This window comes from Schistocerca piceifrons, chromosome 8, assembly GCF_021461385.2.
Source record: "Schistocerca piceifrons isolate TAMUIC-IGC-003096 chromosome 8, iqSchPice1.1, whole genome shotgun sequence".
Classification (NCBI taxonomy): Eukaryota; Metazoa; Arthropoda; class Insecta; order Orthoptera; family Acrididae; genus Schistocerca; species Schistocerca piceifrons.
In genome coordinates this window covers 38,565,083-38,578,829 of record NC_060145.1, presented here as the reverse complement: position 1 = coordinate 38,578,829, position 13,747 = coordinate 38,565,083, and the positions used below count along the sequence as shown (strand labels likewise).

General features: G+C 43.8%; 1 protein-coding gene across 1 annotated transcript in view; it reads right to left on the bottom strand.

The window, feature by feature from the left end:
- LOC124711723 (translation initiation factor IF-2-like) overlaps window positions 1-13,747 on the bottom strand; it is an 85,081-nt gene that overhangs the window by 47,332 nt on the left and 24,002 nt on the right. The window contains exon 2 of the mRNA XM_047241932.1: window positions 11,849-12,015. Within this exon, the coding sequence (XP_047097888.1) occupies window positions 11,849-12,015 (167 nt within the window). The remainder of the gene's footprint in view (window positions 1-11,848; window positions 12,016-13,747) is intronic.

Below are 13,747 nucleotides of genomic sequence, written 5' to 3'. Positions count from 1 at the left end.
TCACAGCCATTCCAAGATCGAACGACACAGAACAAAGACAGTCTGGAATTCTGAATTAATGCGAAAGATCCACCACTTTTTCTGAATGATATAAAATGACGGCTGCGATAAATCCGCGAAAAAGTGATCCCTTCTGTAGTCCATAGTTGTAAAGCAAACGCTTCACCACATAATTATCTTGGCACTTGTCAGCGTCTGTTGATGCGAATAACTTTGTGTCACAGTGTTTCGTCATCAGACCATCGTTTGTAGCTTAGCTAATTTCGTATTTTTCTTTCCCCACGTGCTTCTGAACTTAGAAATCACGTCGCGTCGACAGCATACGTAATGTTTCTTGCATTTCGTTCACGATTTTTATTGATATGTTTTAAACATTTTCTTGTCTTTACATTATTTTTTTATTCCCATTTATGTTGGTACACAAACATTTCCATCATTTTCCTTGCACCCTAAATTACAGAAATTAATTACATCTTATCTAACAGTAATCCTTTCAAAGACTGCAACTCTCTCCCCGCCCTTTCAGGTCCTTAACAACTCAGGAAAGAAAGTGAGAAGCTAAGAAGATTCATAGAGTTAAGAATGAATATCTCAAAGTCTCAATACCGTGTGATACGAGACTTTTTTTGTATGGTATGATCCACACCGATCTCGCAATGGTGTCTCGAAGTGCGAATTGAGTCTAGATGGTGGCTGACAGCGCCTGCAAGAGAAAATCCCCAGCTAGCGACTCATTATCTGGCTTTCCGTGGTTTCCATGATTCGATATCGAACATTGTGATGATTTCTTTGAGAACCAGTGGACGCTGAACACTACCCGACTGCAAAAAAGAGGATCCGCTGGTAGAAAAATGAGAAGTTCTTTACTGGCGACTCATATCGAAGGGAAAATAAAATCAGTAATACCCTTTTGCCACGATATCCACCTCTAGGCACGCACTACAACATGACACCTGAAAATTTGGGGCATACTCGTACATGCTACTCCAAACCGGGCCGTAATATTATGGTTTAAAGTTTCGTCGACGACGAGGTCTTAATACGTGGATCACAGTTTGGACTGGGAGAAGGAAACTGGCTATGACCCTTTCAAAGGGTACAATAAAAAACAATGATTTTTCGTGGTGGATACGAACCACCGACCTCCTTGGCGCGAGTTCATTGTCATACCGTTGTGCCACCCCGCTCGGTCCCCCTTAGTAAATAACCGAAAACTGTGCTCATTGTGGTCGGACACACGTCAAATGTGATCAGACACACTTCTCCAGTGGCGAGCTATAAGCGACTAATTGGAACCAAAATATCTGCCTATACGACATTACATCATTTGACTGCGACAATAACAGAGTCACCAGAGAAATCGCATCGACCGTAAAGGCCCCATGTGATACGATTACCTGCTTAATGAGGAGAGAGAGAGACATGTAGACTTGCATTTTTTTTTCGCAGTGATGCAGTCATCCAACTTGAAGTGTCAAGGAACGTTCAGCGTTTTGGCCAGCCTCTGTTGGAAAGAGAGGTTTTTGGATATACCAACAGATTCTGAAATTTGTGATGAACAAATCGTTGTAAGTATTAGATATCTCGCAGCTGGGTCCAGCGCTGAATCGTTGATAGATCTGCAGTAATGAAGCCCGACTATTCACTGATGTAAGACTACCCGATGACGACCCATGTCATACACACACTGTTGACCAGGGCAGCTGAAATTGACCTCGACGATTTCATTTCAAGAGTTCATCGTAAGCCTTTATGCTTTATGCGGTTGCTCTCGAATAGTATTGCTATCAGACGTGCAGGGATTTTGTATCTATTCCGACAACAGATCTGGTGACCCAGTGATAACACGGCGGCCCATTAGTCGCCGAGCGTGCAAGAACAACGTACTCATAACGCTAGTTCTTGCGCGAATAGGCGTCTGCAACAGAATGACATCCATCTACATCTACATCTACATTGATACTCCGCAAGCCACCCAACGGTGTGTGGCGGAGGGCACTTTACGTGCCACTGTCATTACCTCCCTTTCCTGTTCCAGTCGCGTATGGTTCGCGGGAAGAACGACTGTCTGAAAGCCTCCGTGCGCGCTCTAATCTCTCTAATTTTACATTCGTGATCTCCTCGGGAAGTATAAGTAGGGGGAAGCAATATATTCGATACCTCATCCAGAAACGCACCCTCTCGAAACCTGGCGAGCAAGCTACACCGCGATGCAGAGCGCCTCTCTTGCAGAGTCTGCCACTTGAGTTTATTAAACATCTCCGTAACGCTATCACGGTTACGAAATAACCCAGTGACGAAACGCGCCGCTCTTCTTTGGATCTTCTCTATCTCCTCCGTCAACCCGACCTGGTACGGATCCCACACTGATGAGCAATACTCAAGTATAGGTCGAACGAGTGTTTTGTAAGCCACCTCCTTTGTTGATGGACTACATTTTCTAAGCACTCTCCCAATGAATCTCAACCTGGTACCCGCCTTACCAACAATTAATTTTATATGATCATTCCACTTCAAATCGTTCCGTACGCATACTCCCAGATATTTTACAGAAGTAACTGTTACCAGTGTTTGTTCCGCTATCATATAATCATACAATAAAGGATCCTTCTTTCTATGTATTCGCAATACATTACATTTGTCTATGTTAAGGGTCAATTGCCACTCCCTGCACCAAGTGCCTATCCGCTGCAGATCTTCCTGTATTTCGCTACAATTTTCTAATGCAGCAACTTCTCTGTGTACTACAGCATCATCCGCGAAAAGCCGCATGGAACTTCCGACACTATCTACTAAGTCATTTATATATATTGTGAAAAGCAATGGTCCCATAACACTCCCCTGTGGCACGCCAGAGGTTACTTTAACGTCTGTAGACGTCTCTCCATTGATAACAACATGCTGTGTTCTGTTTGCTAAAAACTCTTCAATCCAGCCACACAGCTGGTCTGATATTCCGTAGGCTCTTACTTTGTTTATCAGGCGACAGTGCGGAACTGTATCGAACGCCTTCCGGAAGTCAAGAAAAATACCATCTACCTGGGAGCCTGTATCTAATATTTTCTGGGTCTCATGAACAAATAAGGCGAGTTGGGTCTCACACGATCGCTGTTTCCGGAATCCATGTTGATTCCTACATAGTAGATTCTGGGTTTCCAGAAATGACATGATACGCGAGCAAAAAACATGTTCTAAAATTCTACAAGAGATCGACGTAAGAGATATAGGTCTATAGTTTTGCGCATCTTCTCGACGACCCTTCTTGAAGACTGGGACTATCTGTGCTCTTTTCCAATCATTTGGAACCCTCCGTTCCTCTAGAGACTAGCGGTACACGGCTGTTAGAAGGGGGGCAAGTTCTTTCGCGTACTCTGTGTAGAATCGAATTGGTATCCCGTCAGGTCCAGTGGACTTTCCTCTATTGAGTGATTCCAGTTGCTTTTCTATTCCTTGGACACTTATTTCGATGTCAGCCATTTTTTCGTTTGTGCGAGGATTTAGAGAAGGAACTGCAGTGCGGTCTTCCTCTGTGAAACAGCTTTGGAAAAAGGTGTTTAGTATTTCAGCTTTACGCGTGTCATCCTCTGTTTCAATGCCATCATCATCCCGTAGTGTCTGGATATGCTGTTTCGAGCCACTTACTGATTTAACGTAAGACCAGAACTTCCTAGGATTTTCTGTCAAGTCGGTACATAGAATTTTACTTTCGAATTCAATGAACGCTTCACGCATAGCCCTCCTTACGCTAACTTTGACATCGTTTAGCTTCTGTTTGTCTGAGAGGTTTTGGCTGCGTTTAAACTTGGAGTGGAGCTCTCTTTGCTTTCGCAGTAGTTTCCTAACTTTGTTGTTGTACCACGGTGGGTTTTTCCCGTCCCTCACAGTTTTACTCGGCACGTACCTGTCTAAAACGCATTTTACGATTGCCTTGAACTTTTTCCATAAACACTCAACATTGTCAGTGTCGGAACAGAAATTTTCGTTTTGATCTGTTAGGTAGTCTGAAATCTGCCTTCTATTACTCTTGCTGTTGTACCATTTAACGTTATCATGCAGCAGTAACCCACAGCGTAATGCTAGAGACAATCTGGAACAGTGGCAAATAATATGTACGGTGATATTATTTCCAACTATGAAGTGAGATGATCGACCCATGCAGTACAGCTACATATATTGCATACACCATGTGTCACTAAAATGAGAGCACTACACCTGCCGTTCGGCTGAAGTCCATGCATTTGCTTGAGGTGACAGGTTGATCTGTGGCGTAGCCTTAGGTCTAGGTTAGGTTGAAAGGTGACAGACTCGATGGTAGTTGGCGTAACGAGCGAATGTGAATGATAAATAAAGGTTGAGGTAACAGATGGACCTGCAGCGTAGGCTAACGTTTACGTTCGTGCCATATTTAATCGGAAGATTTCATCCAAGCGCCAATTGTACCGAACTGATTGCTCGTTATACCAGCCAGCAAGCAGAGTCAGTATTTTCATGGGTGGACAGAATGACATAGCGTGCCACGTAGATCAGGCAGACTCTGCCCTTCTCCGATGCACTTGGACATAACTTCAATGGTTCTCAACGGTGATTCAACCACTATGGTTTTTCAGTAACAATGTTTAAGCAACACTTTTAAGCCAGCTGTCCAGATGAGCGTCAGAGATGTTTTTCTTTTAGCTTTGCTCTCCACTATAATTTTCGTCCTATTACCCTGAAAGTTACATGTATTCCATCAAAAACGTATCCCTTCTTCCACTCGGTTTTTTCTTATATTTATTCCTCGCCTCTTCATTTATTATCTTATCAGTTCACTTAGTGCCTGCCTCTGTAAGCGAGGTGGCTAACTCACGACTGTTCTATGGCTCTCTCCTCAGTTGTAAGCAGGTGCAAATCCTGGTGATTAAGGAATTTTGCACTGCCTGTATTTGCCCAGAAAGGGGACCAGAGGACGTGGTGTAAAGCTACTGACCAAGAACAACCTATGTCGGGGGTCAGATTCCAAACTCTCTGCAGTGTCTCATGAAGTTAGTGCGTGTGACACTGTTGGTTATTTGTTTATCGGATGGGGAGCTTAAGCTCGGCTCTCGCTTTGTTGCTCTTCAAGAGCTTCAGGCTATGTACGGGCACCGGATTTCACACCTCCGCCCTCTCTCCTCCTAATCATAAAACACAACACTATATTACACTCACTTGCACTCTAAAAATACACATACAACACACCTCTCAGTTACGTAAAAGGGCCAACCGCGTGCAGAGGAAGAATACCCTTTCCGATAGGTAGACGAAACTACAGCACGGGATGCCCTAGGCAACAATGGCATGTGACATTTAGATTTTTACAAAATATTTGATCAGACGAACATCTGAAACTAAGGAAAATATTAGAAGAGTAATAATTCGCTTCAGTCTCTAGTAATTTGTTATTTATTATTCGACCAGTTTCGAAGCCTAAAGCTTCACCCTCAGATGTCATATCGGCTGTCGAGGACGACACCCAGGTTACTGGTCCTACGTCCGCAGCTCGTGGTCGTGCGGTAGCGTTCTCGCTTCCCACGCCCGGGTTCCCGGGTTCGATTCCTGGCGGGGTCAGGGATTTTCTTCTCTGCCTCGTGATGACTGGGTGTTGTGTACTGTCCTTAGGTTAGTTAGGTTTAAGTGGTTCTAAGTTCTAGGGGACTGATGACCGTAGATGTTAAGTCCCATAGTGCACAGAGCCATTTGAACCATTTTTGCTGGTCCTACGCATGCTATTGTTTAGCGTGGGTGTGACTCCGCAGGACTAACTGGCCGTTTGTGTTTCCAAATTATTTGGTTGCACCTGTAGATGATACTTTAGACTTCGAAAGCTGGCGTGTAATAAATACGAAATTAATTGCAACTGAAGCGCATTTTGATCTATTAATATTTTCGTTTTTAGTCCTCTTAATTGACCGCATACTTCTGTGGCACCACGTCTCAAACACTTCGATTCTCTTCCCTTCTGGTTTTCTCACAGCCACGCTTGTGCGCCATACAATGCTCCAGACGTACACTCTCAGAATTTTTTTCCTCTAATTAAGCCTATGTTTGATACTACTGGATTTGTTTTAGGGAATAATGCTCATTGTAAATATGCTAATCTCCTGTCTATATCCTTCTTGCTTCGTCTTATCGTACCATATTTTCCTTCCTAGACAATAAAATTCCTTGACTTCGTCTTTTACAAGGATTTATTAGGAGCTTCAATATTGTTGTTGTTGCTGCTGCTACTTTGTGTGTGTCTGTGTGTGTATAAGTGTGTGTGGGTATGTGTGTGTATGTGACTAAAATTGTTGTGAGACAGTGAGGAGGAAACCTATAAAATGAGACTCGTTCACTCACTCCCATCTGACTTAAAAGCTGAAGAGAGATTTCTCTTTTATCGTACGCGTCATCGATGCTTACATTCCTCCTTTTGTGACCTAGCACTCTGTCGACGGTGCTGTCATTAGAGACGCAGCACAAGTTAATGACAGATAATGACAAGGAAGGAAATACAAGTAGGCCTATAATTATTTAACCAACTAATGCCGCAATCCACATGAGGCAACTTAAGTTTTCCAAAAACAATTTGGCTACCAAGATAGGACCGTAATCGGGTTCTTCCAAATGAGAGTCTACTGCAGAAATCAGTGCTTAGTTGTTTAGGAAAATGCTATTTAGGGTGAGGTATCGGTGGCTGGAGTTATCAGCGATCTTTGTGAGAGCGACGGTCAGAAACAGGAAAAGCTTTCGAAAGTGCGGACACATAGCTTGCATCGCTCATGATGGTTTATGTGCGGGAAGACAAAGCACTGCTACAACAGGAAAAAGACAACTTGTTGTTGACGATTATGTCAGTAGTAGTGAAAGCCTACCACTAGAAAGGCAGATAACTTCTTGCTGAAGGTACTGGGTAACAATTTCGAAACCCTTGCATAAGAGGCGATACGGCAAGTGGACAAAATAATTTGGACATGTGTGTACAAGCACTACTCAAAGAAGAACATGTAGTGTCCCTTCTCCCTCTAGTTTACGCACGGCCTATTATTAGCAGTGATTTCGGTTAGTTCCAATGTTAAAATTTAATTATTTATGATCACTCAGTTTTTAAAACTTGTATGATTGCTAAGGCTTGTCTTAGCTCCCGTCATGAAAGCGGCCACTATTATGATTGTTGGGAGAAGTCTACTGTAGCGGCAGTTAACACTAAACAGGGGAAAAAAATCGTAATCCAAGCTCCTTGAAACTGACAGAAGATCTGTGAAATGGGTATGTCCAGAAAACGAAAGACAGTGGCATGTCGTGCTACTGTCTCCACACTAGTCTGAAGCATGGTTATGTTTCAGTGATGGGATTGCCCACTTTTGCTGAATCGATGGATTTGCCGGAAAGAAGGAACTATGAAGCAAGCTGAGCTTCCCGGTTAACGACAACCTAGGCACTAAGACGAAATGCTCCCATTATCACTTCTGGAACTATCCGAGACTAGTTTAATGGATTCGATGATGAACTTAGTGTACTGTCTTCAGTTCCCTGATCTCTATATGACTGGACCTTTGTGGAGTGGTTCAAGGACACAATGAGAATTTTCTGGTTTCTTGGTGGAAGGGTGAGTATGTAAACCTTCTGTTGTCACGACATCTGTTTCTGTCTGTTCGAGATGGAATGGAAACAGTAAATAAAAAAAAGGGAAGGGAGACAACCTACTAACAAAGATTTAGTTTCTTTTCACATGTGTTCATATTATTTTCTCCATTTACTGCGTGTAGATTATCCCATCCTCCACTAACAGAATTTCAGAAATAGTTAGAGATGTTTTGTAAGTGTTTTTGTATAAGGGACCAGTGGTGTGCAGTGGCTCGTTACAAAGTAATACTGAAATTGTTGAGCATTATTACTATCAAAGGCAAGGGCAAGTACTGTCAACGGATGGAACAAGTTTGTTTCGAAACAAGAAATGCAATGCAACCCATCAACATTTGCGCTGTTGTACTCATATCTTCAGTGTGGTAGAAACAGAAGGAAAAGTAACAGTAAGAAGTCAAACGAAATACAGTCAATCAGTAACCAGCCACTGGAGACCACAAGTCCCTCATAATAAAATATTCAGAAAATTTTCCTGAAAACTCTCGCTATAAATACGTTCTGAGTGGAAAAAAACGAGACAACACGTTGGAACTGTCCGAATAGGACAGAAATCCGTAGTGTGATGTACATACAGAGACAAACAAATTCAGAAATACTGGATGATTTATTCAAGAGAAAGAGCTTTACAAATTGACCTAGTCAGTAAGGCGTTGAGCGACCTCTGGCCCACATGCAAGCAGTTATTCGGTTTGGCATTCAGTGGCAGAATTGTTGAATGTCCTCCTGAGGGATATTGTGCCAAATTCCTTCCATTTGACTCGACAGGTCGTCAAAATCCCGAGTTGGCTTTACGACTCTGTCCGTGACACTACAAACGTTCTGAATTAGCGACCTCACTGGCCAAGGTAGGGTTTGGCAAGCGCGTAGAAAACCTGTAGAACCTCTCGCTCTGTGTGGGCGGACAGCCGGCCGGGGTGGCCGAGCGGTTCTAGGCGCTTCAGTCTGGAACCCGAGCTGCTGCTACGGTCGCAGGTTCGAATCCTGCCTCGGGCATGGATGTGTGTGATGTCCTTAGGTTAGTTAGGTTTAAGTAGTTCTACGGGACTGATGACCTCAGAAGTTAAGTCACATAGTGCTTATATCCATTTTAACCATTTGTGGGCGGACATTACCTTGCTGAAATGTAACCCCAGGATGGCTTGCCATGAAGGACAACACAACGGGGCGTAGAATGTCATCGACGTATCGCTGTGCTGTAAGGGCATCGCGGATGACAATCAAGTGCTATGAAAGGAAAAGGCACCTCAGACCATCACTTCTGTTGTGAGGCTATACGGCAGGCGGCAGTCAGGTCGGTATACCACCGCTCTCTGAAGCCTCGCAGACACCTCTTTGCTGGTCATCAGGGTTCATTTCGAAGCGGGAGTCATCAGCGAACACAATTCTACTCCAGTCAATGGGATTCCAGGACAAAGACGTGTGTGGAGACGACCCAGACAGCAGTGGGATACCAATCTGAATGTTGCCCGCCACATGGCTGGAGAACTAGGTGTGATGGCCTGAGTTATTTCATTTCACAGAAGGACCGCTTTGGTTATCATCCGTGGCACTCTTACAGCACAGAGGTAAATCAACGATGCTCTTCGCCCGCTTTGTTGCCCTTCATGGAAGCCCTACATGGGTTTACATTTCGGCAAGGTAGTGACCTCCTGCACACTGTGTGGCTTTCTACTGATTGTATTCGTGCTTGACAAACCCTTCCACGGCTCTTGACCAGAACGTTCGCCCGGTCCCTCCCCAACTACAGGATTATGGGCAAGGCCCTCTAACCATTTCGGTATGTTGGGGACATAACGTGGAAACTGGACAGAATTTTGCACGATACCCTTCAAGAGAACATCCGACGAGTCTGCCAGTATGTGTCAAGACAAATATTGGCTAGAAATGGATCTATGCATTATTGTATTGGGCAATATGAGGAGTGAGGAGCTGTATTTCTTGAATAAGTCATCGAGGTTTTTTTTTTTTTTTTTTTTTTTTTTTTTTTTTTTTTTTTTTTTAAACTATACAGGGTGTTAGTAATATGAGTGGAGATATTTCTATTGATGACTGAGGACAGTGTATGGACCATAGTAAATCAGTATTTACTTCATTTGCAGACTAATAATTATAGCTATTACGAATGGTATGTCTTTATCTTGATTAATATCTCCAAGCATGCATGGTACAAACAAGCCATTAATGTTTATTTTCCTCTGGGCCAGCAGGTCAGGTACTGAATTATGGACATGTGGGCTATATTGACAGGCATAGTCCAATTCACGGTGCACTTACGACTGTGGAAAGAACAACAGGCAGTAAATTACACTACTGGCCGTAAAAATTGCTACACCAAGAACATATGCAGGTGATAAACGGGTACTCATTGGACAAATATATTATACTAGAACTGACATGTGATTACATTTTCACGCAATTTGGGTGCATAGATCCTGAGAAATCAGTACCCAGAACAACCACCTCTGGCCGTAAAAGCGGCAGCCGTGGTCTCCGAGCTGATAGTCCATAGTGCTCTAAACGTGCATATGGTTGTTGTCTTGCAAACGTCCCTATCTGTTGACTCAGGGATCGAGGCGTGTCTGTACGAGCCGTTACAGCCATGCGGATACGATGCCTGTCATCTCGACTGCTAGTGATGCGAGGCTGTTGGGATCCATCACGGCGTTCCCTATTACCCTCCTGAACCCACCGATTCCATATTCTGCTAACAATCATTGGATCTCGACCAACGCTAGCAGCGATGTCACGATACGATAAACCGCAATCGCGATAGGCTACAATCCGACCTTTATCAAAGTCGGAAACGAGATCGTACGCATTTCTCCTCCTTACACGAGGCATCACAACAACGTTTCACCAGGCAACGCCGGGCAATTGCTGCTTGTGTATGAGAAATCGGTTGGAAACTATCCTCATGTCGGCACGTTGTAGGTGTCGCCACCGGCGCCAACCTTGTGTGAATGCTCTGAAAAGCTAATCATTTGCATATCACAGCATCTTCTTCCTGTGTGTTAAATTTCGTGTCTGTAGCATGTCATCTTCGTGGTGTAGCAATTTCAATGGCCAGTAGTGTATGTGATTGCAAAAAAATAAAACAACTAACACCCTGAAGTAGTTAGACATTAATGTACCAACGAGCACAGTATATTGAGCAAGCAGTAGAGTTCGGAATAGGTATTAAAATCCATGGAGAAAGAAAAAATTAGTTTGAGGTTCGCCGATGACATTGTAATTCTGTCAGAGACAGCAAAGGACTTGGAAGAGCAGTTGAACGGAATGGACAGTGTCTTGAAATGAGGGTATAAGATGAATATCAACAAAAGCAAAACGAGGATAATGGAATGTAGTCGAATTAAGTCGGGTGATGATGAGGGAATTAGATTCGGAAATGAGACACATAAAGTAGTAAATGAGTTTTGCTATTTGGGGAGAAAAATAACTAATGATGGTCGAAGCAGAGAGGATATAAAATGTAGACTGGCAATGGCAAGGAAAGCGTTTCTGAAGAAGAAAAATTTTTTAACATCGAGTTTAGATTTAAATGTCAGGAAGTCGTTTCTGAAGGTATTTGTATGGAGCGTACCCATGTATGGAATTGAAACGTGGACGATAAATAGTTTCGACAAGAAGAGAATAGAAGCTTTCGAAATGTGGTGCTACAGAAGAATATTGTAGATTAGATGGGTTGGTGGCATAACTAATGAGGGGGTATTGAACAGAATTGGGGAGAAGAGGATCTTGTGGCACAACTTGACTAGAAGAATGGATCGGTTGGTAGGACATGTTCTGAGACATCGAGGGATTACCAATTTAGTATTGGAGGGCAGCGTGGAGGGTGAAAATCGTAGAGGGACACCAAGAGATGATTACACTAAACAGATTCAAAAGGATCTAGGCTGCAGTAGGTACTGGGAAATGAAGAAGCTTGCACAGGATAGAGTAGCATGGAGAGCTGCATCAAACCAGTCTCAGGACTGAAGAGCACAACAACAACAACCCCTAACACCGAGCATGATGATGGTATTGCTGTTAGTTAGCAATACTAACGAAGAGGGGGACTAAAACCGGTTGCTGATGATGGTGTCGGGTAGCAGTGTAGAAACACTAGGTCGAGAGGAGGTGGAGTGTGAGAGGTACAGGTGTGATGGGAAGCTACGACTAGTCAGTGGCAGAGCAGCGGGCAGAGCAGACACCGCGGCGTTACCTGGCGAGGTTGGCGGTGCTGCCCTGCGGGACGAGCACGACGCTGGCGGAGCCGGGCAGCAGCTGCTGCGCCTGCGCCGCGGTCCCGTAGTAGGCGACGCCCGCGGCCGCGCGCTGGACGCCCGCCAGCAGGCACAGCCACGCGCAGGTCGCCGCCAAGGTCAGCCGCTGCAACACCGAGGGCCGGCGGACAATGACACAACGGCGGGTGGCGTGACGCGAATAGCTGGCGCTGGCGCTAGGGCGGGGGCAGAGCGCGCCCACGCGGCCGCCCCCGTCGCCTCGGACACTTGCTGCTGTCACTGCCAGCTGGCGGCAGGCAGCCGGGGGTAACTAACAGCTGTTCCTGATAACTAGATACGCTGAGGTGACGAAAGTCATACCTCAGCCTGTGTCGCCTGGCCACGAAGAGCTGTTGCAGGACGGATTGATTCACGGATCCAGTTAAATGGCTCCTTCCGTGTATAGCGATTTTACGACTATGACGAGTGGGGCCTGAAGATGTCATTAATATAATGCCGAAATTGGTAGCACATAGAAGTTCACAAAATAAAATAAATTTCTATAATACATACGGTAGTTGGTAAATTATTAGATTAGATTAGATTATTACTTGTTCCATAGATCATGAATACGACACTTCGTAATGATGTGGAACGTGTCAGATTAATAAAAGGTGTCTATACGAGATATTACATTAGACAAAATATTACATGACACTCAATATTTTTAATTTTTTTTGTATTGTAGCGGTTGGGGGAGTTACCCACTTACTATATCCAAAAATTCATCTAATGAGTAAAAGGAGTTGCCATTAAGAAATTCTTTTAATTTCCTTCTAAATCTTATATGGCTATCTGTCAGACTTTTGATGCTATTAGGTAAGTGTCCAAAGACTTTTATGGCAGCATAATTTACCCCCTTCTGAGCCAAAGTTAGATTTAACCTTGAGTAGTGAAGATCGTCCTTTCTCCTAGTGTTGTAGCCATGTACACTGCTATTACTTTTGAATTCGTTCGGATTGTTAATAACAAATTTCATAAGTGAATATATATATTGTGAGGCTACAGTGAAGATTTCTAGCTCTTTAAATAAGTGTCTGCAGCATGATCTTGGATGAGCTCCAGCAATTATTCTGATTACACGCTTTTGTGCAATGAACACTCTTTTACTCAATGATGAGCTACCCCAGAATATGATGCCATACGAAAGCAGAGAATGAAAATAGGCGTGGTAAGCTAATTTACTGAGATATATATCGCCAACATTTGCAATGACCCTAATATCATAAGTAGCTGATCTCAAACGTTTCAGCAGATCCTGAGTGTGTTTTTTTCAGTTCAACCGCTCATCAATGCATACACCTAGAAATTTTGAATATTCTACTTTAGCTACCGATTTCTGATCGAAGTCTATATTTATTAAAGCGGTCATTCCATTTACTGTGTGGAACTGTATATACTGTGTTTTGTCAAAGTTTAATGAGAGCCCATTTGCAGAGAACCACTTAATGATTTTCTGAAAAACATCGTTTACAATTTCACCAGTTAATTCTTGTCTGTCGGGTGTATCATCGGCAACCATCAACAAGCATTAAGAAGCTCTTCATATCGCGTTGGACCACCTTTCGCCCAGCGTAGTGCAGCGAGTCGACATGGCGTGGACTCAACAACTCGTTAGAAGTCCGCTGCAGAAATTTTGAGCCTACCTCCCTGTACGACGAAAATGTTGCAGGTGCAGGAGCTTGTGCACGAACAGACCTCTGAATTATGTCCCACAAACTTTCGATGTCGGGCGATCCGGGCGTCCAAATCATTCACTCGAAATGTCCAGAATGTTCTTCAGACCAATCGCGAACAACTGTGGACCGGTGACATGGCACAATGTCATCCATAACAAT